The following is a 10818-nucleotide window of genomic DNA, read 5'->3' as shown; positions in this document are numbered from 1 at the left end:
TAAATGGGCGAGCCAATTTATCGGTGCACCCCTAATTCAAACATTCTTATCTAAGCAACACGAACAAAATGAAGCATTTCACTGTAATTCACAACTCAACAGGACTTCTAAAAAAATATTGTGTTAAAAAAATAAAAAAGTAACAAAACACATGAAATGAAAAGGATCATTGTAAACTGATTGATCCCCATTCATTTGGATCACTGCAAGAAGGATGTAAGACTTGATTGAGGTGATGTTGATTTGTAAACCCAAACATCTACAAAAATTATTACTTCTCTTGCTTGACTCTAAACAATACAGAAGGCACTTGTGCTGCTGTGTCTTATTAAAAAATATATCAAAAATTCTAAAAAAAAAAATAATAATAAGTGAGCAGAAATGACAGGTGTCATGAGTTGATAGTGTTCCGTCTGTGGTGATCATATTAGGACTCATCATCTGACTGACCACTCAGAGGTCTGACCTGTTTCAGAGCAGCCCTCCCAGGATAGGTTTTTCTCTCTGACCCTTTTGACCCAGACTGACTGACTGTCACCAGCCTCCCCATTCCATGATTTCTTGACCCCGCTGACCCCGCAGACTCTGCTCTGTCACTAATAATCTCACTAAGGCTATCAGGTGAACTACCATGAGACCTAACGCTCTGGGTGACATGACTGTTGCTGAAGCTGTTTCCATGGGAACTGTTGCTTCTGGTTTCACCCCTCCAGCTCGTTGGTTGAGTCTGGAAGGTTTTTCCAAAGGAAATGTTGTCAAGGAACTTGTTGCTACGAAAACTATGCTCCGACCCTGAGTCCTGCTGAATATCAGGCCTTAAATATTGATGTGGTTCCACTTCTTCATCCACAGCAGGGTCTTGTCTATCTCCTCCAGCATGACTAAAGGTCGTGTCTAGTAGTCTGTCTTTATGTAAGGGTTCCCCGACAGGAGGTGGAAACCTGTGAGTGGGGGTGTTTGCTGCTCCGCCAGGGAGATTAGGCACCTAAAAAAACAAAAGGTGGACGTTTGTTTACTAGTAAACACAAAATACTCTAGGAAATGCTCAAATCTTAAGGTTATTTTCATAAACTTAGTTCAGAGTAGTATTTAACTCTACTTAGAATATTAAAAAGTAGACACAACTGCAACCAGTACAAGACTAGTGTGCATTGCTTCTTTTTTATAGAGCTACAAACATAATGTTTGCAGTTTTTTAATCTTTCATAATGATAAAAGGCTACACAATAAAACAATTATTAAACAGTAGCTCTCGATTTAGTTTGTACTATACAAAAACTACTACTACCACTACTATTATACCTACAGTATATTATTGTACTACAAAAAGATTAATCTGGTCCTTATGAAATATGCAGCCTCAGTGTTTGCCTGAACGTCCTTACCTCCCCGACAGTCGCTGAAGTTGCACCATCCGGATGTGGTCCCACTGTCGAGGAGAGCTGGGGTTTTCCTACAGGCTGGAAATCTGACGTGTTAATCCCCGCCATCGAAGCTAGCTGACCTAGACTACATGAAAAAACACATATTGAAATTTTGTTTAAGGAAAAAAATAGGATGTGTAAAAATTAAAAAAAAAAAAATCCAAATCCATAGATGCAAAACAGCGGCAAACAAGAAAAAGTACTTGAAGATCTAATAAAAATGTGAAAGACCTACGAGTCAACAGCAAAGTATTTTTTAAATTTAACAAAATAAATGACCAGAACAAATAAATACATCAAAATGTGTCCCTATTTGACATAAGCTTTGATAGGATTATTTTTTTTCCAACTCATAATATTTTTAGGAAAGCAAATAAGACATTTCCAGGTGGGTACATACAATTAGTGCAAAAACGCTGCCTCTGATGCTCCATGGAATACATAAAAAAACACAGGTACAACTCCATACCAGTACTATGTTGCACCAGAATGAAACTGTTGGCCTTTTACAAGAGATACAAATTTTTGGAACAACATCATCTTGTTTATTAGTCATATCAGATGAAACTTAAATAAAATCATACTAAAATGCAGGTTTACAAGCATATAATTCTCTGGAGAAGGTGCATATCAGCAGGCAAAAAAGTGACTCCTACAAACAAATCAAATGGGCACAGCTGAGGTCAGAGGGCCAAAAAAAGCCCCCAAAATGTTCATGACTACCCACCCAGCATCTTTAAGGAGGTCCAGGAAGGCATGGAACTTGGTAAATGAGCTCTCAATGCTCTCAAGGACTGCCTCATCTTCCAGAGCACTGAAAGCAGGTGGTGCAGATCTAGAACCAACAACTGAAAGTGCTTCTGACAGGGAACGGTTGGCATCACGAAGTCGGGCATTCTCCAACTCATACTGTAAAAAAATGACAAGCCTCTTCGATCAAAACTGACACAGAGTTAGAGTTTCAAATTAATCTCTCTCTCTTCTGTTAAACCCCCCCACCCCCAGAAAGCTATAAATTTGTAAGATTTATTTACCTCCATGAGCCTCGACTCAGCTTTAAGTCGTGCCCTGCGCTCCTCTGCGAGCCTGAGACGGCACTCTTTCAGCTCCATCTACAGGGCAAACATAAGAAAGCAGATTCAAACTAAAGCTCCTCAGTCAACAGTAAGGTGCTAAAAATGATGAAGTTTTGAACAAAAAAAAAAAGCTTAAAAAAATTACAAATTTGACCTGAAATCGCTCAAAATGTCGTCCAGCGATCCTGTCCTGGAGATGACGAGAAGACAGCGTCTGCTCTGCCTGCACCACTTCTTCATCTTCATAACTGTCCTCTTCTTCTGAATGGGACTCCACAGTAACCTTTACTGTAGCTGCACCCTATTTGAAAACACGGCATTGCAGAGGGCAAAACTTAATCCAATCCTTAAAGGTTTCTTGTCAAAAAAAGAGAAAGAAACCTCAGTGAATGATTCAAAAGATCATGTTGCTGTTTAGGTTAATATTTTTTCAGTAAATTACCTGAAAGCTTTGCTCTTTAACAGTAACTCCAGGAGACATACCTCTGAAACAAACGAGTCCAACATAAATTTAATCCCTTTGTGACCAAAATATCCAGTAAGCACTTTAGTTGCTCCCTGTTCTATTATTTTAAAGAAAACACCATCAGTTGTATACTAAAAAACTAAATTACACAAACCAGTCAGTTACTTATTTGAAGTATAAATTTACTGCTGTAGTCACCTCTGGCGCCCAGCTCGGGCAGCAGCTCGCCAAGGCACATAAGAGGAGTGGGAGCAGGACTTCTCTGTTTGAGCAACACCTGAACTCCATCCTCCTGTTGATGTTCCTTTCAGAGTGGCTGAACAAGAGAGTGTGAGTAACTGAGAAAATCATGAACGTAAAACTTTAATGTCTGCAAGGAGCCTTCTATATGACAAGTAAATATTACATTATTCTACATTTTATTTTGCAAATGATAAATGAGCTCAACAAGTGATGCTACTAAGATATTTGTCACTGAGAACGTCTCTTAGTAAAAGTTCTGATTAACCTGGGCACCTTTTCTTGCATAGTTTGTTTCATTTTGTTGTTGTGCTTTGTGTGCAGCCCATGTGCAAAATTTATAGCTGTGTCTGTAAACTAGTTAGTGTTGTTCACAACAACAACACTTTTTAAAATAAAACACTGTGTTCCCCATTTGCAAAATATTAGACTTTTAAATAAATAGTTTGAGTCATTCCATTCAGACTAGGTTACCTTTTCAGTAAAAGATTAGCAGGCGATTTCTTGGTGATTTTAGAGACACTGCCACAGATATCCAAGTTTTGATAGACAACAAACGTGTTACATATGTTTGGACTCATGCACAGGAGCCTGTGTTCATATGAGATAAAAAAAATAAAAAAATACTGCACATACCCATTTTAAATGCAGATTTTCTTTTTATTGTGCTGGGTATGGCTCGCCTTTTTGGACCAGATATTCTAGGTGGCTCTGTGGATTTGGGTTTGATCCAGCAGTACTGCAGCAGAAGAAGAAGAAGTGAGACGTACTGGGCACGGCTGATGACAAATCCAAAACAGTTAAATGAAAAATGCTGGTGCAGATTCTCAGTCATCCAGGACATGGTGTAGTGTATGCGGTCCAGTGCAGCGAAAACTGTCCAGACCTCTACACTGGGGAAACTAAACAGCCTCTTCACAGACGTATGGCTCAACACAGGAGAGCCACCTCCTCTGGACAAGATTCAGCTGTTCACCTCCACCTCACAGATAAGGGACACTCTTTTGAGGACACAGATGGTTTGAGAGGGGAGTGAAGGAAGCAATTTATGTAAAAAGAGAAAAGCTGTCTCTTAACAGAGGAGGAGGCCTCAGATTTCCACTTTCAAAAACATATAATGCAACTTTAAAACAGATTCCCAGCCGGTTTTCACACTTAATGGGAACAGAGGGGTCTCATCTGTGAATTAGAGGAACAAAGACCTACTGTTAAGGTGTTAAGGTGTGAACTGCCAATCTACATTTGTGGGTGTGTCTTATCTCACTCAGCCTTATAACCTGAATCCCTCACTCACTGCTCTTTGAATTGAGAAAGCTCCTCGGATGAGGAGCGAAACGTCTTCTGTTACAAATAAAGTCCAGTTGTTTTTGTATTGAACGTTTTCTGAAGTTAAATGAAAAACACATTCCTATATGTTAGGACTTTGAAATATATAATTACCAGATACTCACCTCAGGTGACTGACCTTCTGCATTCATTAGAACTTTTTCTATCACAGTTTTAATGAGGACTTTGTCTGTTTAGGGGGAAAAAAAAGTTTTTCAGTAATGTATGTAGCTTAAATTTACATAAGTAACGTTTTTTTTAGTTTGATAAAGCAAATATGGAATATTTAGCAGCTAAAATGTTAAATTAAAATCTAGTACTGTTGCTTCTAGAAGCTCTTAAAGTTCACACAATATTAACAGTGCTGTTTCGAAGAAACAATATTTACAGTCTTACCGACTAAAGGGTTGCTACGAATATCCAGCACACACAGAGAAGAATTAGTTTTCAGTGCCTCCAGCAAGCAACGAGCTCCTTCGTTGGACATACCACACCTCTGTAGATCCACCGCTGTTAAATAAGTCACAAAAACAGAAACCCTGAGCACTGTCCTACAAATAGAATTGTAATTTAATTAAAATCTTGAAATTTATTGGATTACCGTTCAAAATTACATATATCTAACCTTTAACCCAGAGATCCTCAGCCAGTTCATGTGCAAGAGCAGCTGCCCCTCGATCCCCAACCAAAGTGTTAGAGTTAAGGGTGACACGACGAAGGCCTCCCATCCCCTCGAACTGTGGCAGTCGATACCTCAGGGACTCTGCCCATGCAGCGCCATGTCTCTGCATTCCCTGATGCTTAAAACAACAACAATGTGTGCAAAGATGCATATTTTTTTGAATACAAGGAATGTCTGATTTCACATAATCCCCTTAATAACAAATTATAATTACTATGGTAGATATTGTAAAAAATATATAAATCTGATATTCCACCTTAATAATGTTGGCCATATGCTCTGCCCCTCTCCATGTAAGACTGCATCCTGTGAAATCTATTGTCCTGATACTTGTAGAATACTTAACACTTTGGCAAATGACTGAAACAAATGGAAATATTAGGAAATCATCAAACTCATGTACAGTAGAACCTTATGAAACCTTTTAGAGAAATACAGATAAAAATGACAGCAAATTTACTGTACATACTCTCCAAGCCCTCATCAGAGATAGGACAATTAGCCAGAGACAAGTCTTCCAAGGAAGTGCTTCTGGCCAAACCCTGGAACAAGAGAAATGTAGTGCTTTTTGTTCAACATTTCATATACCGGTAAACAATTGTTTGGCATTATTTTAGCTCAAATTTTATGTCCCATGCATAAAATAAAAAGTTTATTTTGTTATTTGACAAAAATAACAGTTTTCAGCAACTATTTAACAAAACGTGGTGCAGAATTCTTTGTCACTCTCAAAATCTGTCAAAGATCAATGAATAGTGGCTAAAACATTAATGCAGACAGTGCAAATCATACAGCTTGAGTGTTTTTACTTTTGTCAAAGTGATGAGGTCCCTCTCTCTCAGAGGAAGTCCATTTATTTGTAGAGTCTTGAGGTTGGGAGAGACAGTCAGACACTCTCTCAGTGCTTTGCACAGTTTAAATGTCATGTCCTTAGTGCGAACGGCTGGGATCTTTTTTTTGATGGTTGGCTTATGGTACCTTTTATCTGAAATAAATAGTGACATAATGTATTACATGTAACATTTGTTGTCAATAAAGATCATTTGTATTCATGTACTAATTTTAGTAAAGCAAAGAAATAAAACACTGTAACTATATACCTGCATCTCCAGAAGCTAAACTAGCTTGGAATGTGCTGCTTATTGCAATGTGATGCAAGTGCTTGTTGATGGATACAGAGTGGAGAACGGGTGGCCAGTCTATTAACTTGAGCCTGTCACCATTAAAGTCCAGCATTCCTTTGTCAAGATTCATCTTAACAGCAGGGAGAGGAACTGAGTCCTGTCTGGCACAAGCAAACTCATAGTAAGCCATGAAGTCATGGGCACCCTGCAGCCGAATCTGAGCACTGTCATGAACCATTTTTCACCTAGTAAACAGACAAAAACAAAAGTCATGAAACGTATTAATTGCTCTCACCTCAAACCTTAAAAGAATATGGGATTTTATTTTCTACTAAACATGTTTAAACCAGGTTAGCTCAAGTAATGGTGTGTATTGTTTACAGTGACTTCATGCACTGTTTTACAGCTTAATAAATGTCCTATAAACCAAAACTTCAATAATTAAATTAATAAAATCCTGTACTGGGTACGGTTCAGTAAATAAAATCGTATCTGTTTTCTTCCAAGAGGCTTCCTGATTGATTGTGTGCACTTTAAAGCTGAGACTTAGGGTACTAATGTTAGCTAGCTAAGCTCAGCTCATAGCAACCGTTAGTTCATTATGTGCTGCGCGAGTCCCTAAACAGAGGATTTTTAGCAAGATTTAAAAGCTTTTGAAAAATCGCATTAAACAGACCTAAAATAAACTTACATGTATGATCCAAAGCTCTGAAAACGACACTGTCCAGTGCTTCGGCTTTTTGGACTGTTTACAACTTCAGCAGTTTGCTGGCGACGATTTTTAACGAACGCTCAAAAGTGGCGCTGTTGCACAAACAAAACCACGCCTACTTTTCTTCCTCTTCATAGCACGCACGTCTCCGTCTGTGAGCTGCTGCCACCTACCGGTCAAAATTATAAAGCATGAAGACAAAGCATGATGTCAAGTCAAGTCAGATTTATTTATAGAGCACATTTAAAACAGAAACTGTTACCAAAGTGCTTAACAAAAATATCACATCATCAAATAAAAAGTAGCAAGATATATTTACAGCACATGGAATAAAAATATAAAACCGAAAACATAATTAGAAACAATGAAATACTAAATCAGATCACATTGTGTCAAAAGTCAAGGAAATAATAACAAAAAGCATAAACTCAGTCAGAAACAATTAAATACTAAATCAGATCTGATGACCTTGTGTTAAATAGGAATAATAAAAGCATAAACAGAATCAGCATCAACGAAAAACTAGATCTAAATCCAATCACCCTGTGTTAAATGTCAATGAGTATAGGTGTGTTTTTAGGAGAGATTTAAAAGCAGAGACTGAGGTGGCCTGTCGAATGTTGATGGGCAGATTGTTCCAAAGTTTAGGGTCCACGACTGAAAACGCTCAATCTCCTCTGAGCTTCAGCCTGGTTTTTGGTACGGCCAAAAGCAGCTGGTCTGATGATCTCAAAGCCCGAGAAGGAGCAAAAGGATGAAGAAGGTCAGAGAGGTATGATGGTGAAAGGCCGTTAATGCACTTGAATGTCAGCATGAGAATTTTAAAATCAACTCTGACACGTACAGGAAGCCAGTGAAGGGAGGACAGAACCGGAGTAATGTGCTCAAACCTGCGAGCTCCTGTTAGTAGCCGAGCTGCAGCATGTCTCCTAAGCTTCACAAGTTTTATTATCTTCAAAGTAAACCTTCAGGGCAAGCACATTAAATATTATTAACTATGATATTCTGAATCACCCATCTTTTTATGGAAACATTTGAAAAAACACTTCTCAAGTAAAAAAAAAAAGAAGAAGAAGAAACCTGCCAATTGTGAGAAGACTTTGCATCACTGTTACTATGGAATATACTTTGAGGATTCAAGGTTCTTTATTGTCATTTGCATCACATGTGGCACATGGGGTGGAAGAAAATTGTGTACACAAGGTCCCAGTTACAGCCAACAAAAGTATAAAACGTAAAAGAAAAACAGTAATAAGATCTATGATATGAACTAAGAAAAATGTTAACTAAAAATACACTAAGCACTAGAAGTAAAAAAAAATATGCTGAACATCAGCACGAAAATGAGTCTGTGTGAGCAGGTGAGTACGGATGAACACAGCAGCATGAAACAAATCAACAGCATCATGATGTGATTTATTCACAGTGATTATCCTGGTTAGAGATTCATGAGTCTAACAGCCTCAGGGTAGAAGCTGTTCCTCAGCTTCTGACTTAAGACTTAAAATGGATCTAAAACAATGTACATGCATATTACAGTATGAAAATAAAACAAATAAACAAAAAAAAAATACAAGGTAGAAAAAGGAAGAGAATTTCCACAAAAATGTAGCAAGAATTTGATGTTTAGTGATTAGCACTGCGAATTGGTTGAATCGGCAGAATCCTCGGGTTGGACCTGGGATTTTTCTGTGTGGAGTTTGCATGTTCTCGTGTTTGCGTGAGTTTTCCCCAGGTGCTCCAATTTCCTGTCACAGTTAAAAAAAAAAACATGCATGTTAGGCTGCCTTCAGGCCCAGGCCTCCCTTGCAAAAGAGATTTGTGATCTCAAAGGGATTTGCCTGGTTAAATAAAGGTTAATAATTTATTTCTCTATAATCCATAACAGAAATAATATATTGTATAAATACATATGAATGGATAAATATATTGGCGTCAAAGAATTATGGATCAAATGTTATGAATGTTTTATTGTGCTTTATTGTTATGGCTACATTCTTCTTCTTTGCCATGAACGACTTGATTGTCTCCCAAAACAATTGAATTGTCTTCAAAAACACTTGTTTATCTTGAACTGAAGGATTTCTTTTTGATACCCATTGCCCATGAACCATACTGCATGTTTGTGCAAACAAAATGTTGTGTAAAGAGGCTGCAGCTGACTTCAAGGAAACCCACTGAACTACAATCTGCTGAGCTGAGAATGTTATGCAGCTCATTTCAATGACTGGTCTTCATACATGTATGATTATGTGTGTTTAGATGCAACCTGTTCTGAAATCTGCCCTTGCAAATAACATGCCAGTTAAAAATCTTTACCTACCATAACTTGTGGTTCTTTTAAGCAAACAACGTTAGAGAACGAGACAATTTCGCTAACAATTGATTATTATGTCTGATGTATAAGATAACTATTGTTATTATTATTATATTGTAGCGTGTTCTGTAGTTAGACTGCTCCAATGGCATTTCTATATTCATGTTCCCGCAGCAGTTGGATGTTCATGACAATGGGAAGAGGGAGTGGAAAAAGTTTTGGGAGGAACTCCCTCAGTTTGTCTGTTCGACGTGGCTGTGTGTGGCCTACAACAATTATTCAAATAAAAATGTTTCCGACGGTAATGAGTCATCTGTAACATGAATTACAATGCATAGACAGAGAAAGCATTACAATATAATATAATATACTCCACTGGCCTCCCTCACCTCCCCTGGCGCAGCAAAATGTGAATGTGCCAAAGGGCTGTGTCACTCACCAGGCGGCCGTGCTGGGACCTCCACTCCACACGTATATGTATTATGTCTATTTATGTTACTTTGCGGGCAGCACGGTGGCACAACTGGAAGAGCTGCTGCCTCTCAGCGAGCAGGTCCCCAGTTTTAATCCCGATCCGGGTGCCTTTCTGGGTGTAGTTTGCATGTTCTCTCCGTGCATGCGTGGGTTTTCTCCAGGTACTTCGGTTTCCTCCCACAGACCAAAAGCATGCATGTTAGGCTGATTGGTAATTGTCCCTAGGTGAGAGTGAGAGAGTGAATGGTTGTTTGTCTCGTTTGTTTCTATGTGGTCCTGTGATGGACTTGCGACCCGTCCAGGGTGTTCCCCGCCCCTCGCACAGTGATTGCTGGACATGGGCACCGGTGACCCCCGTGACCCAAAATGGAAGAAGCGGGTAAAAGATAATGGGATGGATGGATGGATTGATGTCTGCAAATTTAATTATATGTGTCTAAATTTGTAGATTTTTACCAAACAATAAGTATAATTACTCATGTAAATAAATATACATATATACTTAAAATAGTAATCTATGTATACTACCGTGTTTTTTATTCTCTGAATTGAAATCATGAGCACATATTTGAAGACTACAAATGAGCTATTATTTATACAACATAGATAAATACTTTTGTGAGTAAAAATGACTGCTATACATTAGAGGTAGGAATAAAAAGTCTACTTCTTCAGATTAATTTTTAAAGACATATTGCACTGCATTAACATGTTCTAAATAAATGAAAAATAACAAATTAAAAATAATAAATGCATTTTATATCAACACTCCTGCAGTCACATTTATATTGCACACAACACAAGTAATAGTTTGCATCGAAATGAAGACCTATTCAGTATGAGGCAGAACGTGGGTGTTGTGGATGTGTTCGTCCTCCCTTCCTTGTTGGACCCGCATTACATCACCACTGTCTGAACATTCTCAAAGCCCATTGGTCATCCCGAACGTCAATCAAACTCCTGGTTCGCTCAATTCC

The 10818-nt window shown here is 38.3% G+C and overlaps 1 protein-coding gene across 1 annotated transcript; it reads right to left on the bottom strand.

The window, feature by feature from the left end:
- Positions 1 to 427: 427 nt before the first annotated feature.
- On the bottom strand, positions 428 to 6576 carry cep78 (centrosomal protein 78). The gene is given in 16 exon segments (XM_037680308.1): positions 428 to 986; positions 1349 to 1385; positions 1388 to 1509; positions 2152 to 2333; positions 2459 to 2536; positions 2655 to 2801; positions 2943 to 2985; positions 3165 to 3282; positions 3843 to 3945; positions 4658 to 4722; positions 4929 to 5042; positions 5158 to 5332; positions 5471 to 5574; positions 5684 to 5756; positions 6024 to 6199; positions 6315 to 6576. Coding segments are annotated over 16 exon segments (2358 nt in total).
- Between the last annotated feature and the right edge of the window lie 4242 nt (positions 6577 to 10818).

Source organism: Nematolebias whitei, chromosome 8 (assembly GCF_014905685.2).
Source record: "Nematolebias whitei isolate Nwh7 chromosome 8, NemWhi1, whole genome shotgun sequence".
In the NCBI taxonomy this organism is placed as follows: domain Eukaryota; kingdom Metazoa; phylum Chordata; class Actinopteri; order Cyprinodontiformes; family Rivulidae; genus Nematolebias; species Nematolebias whitei.
Note: the sequence above shows the minus strand (reverse complement) of the source record. Positions and strands in the feature narration are given on the sequence as shown.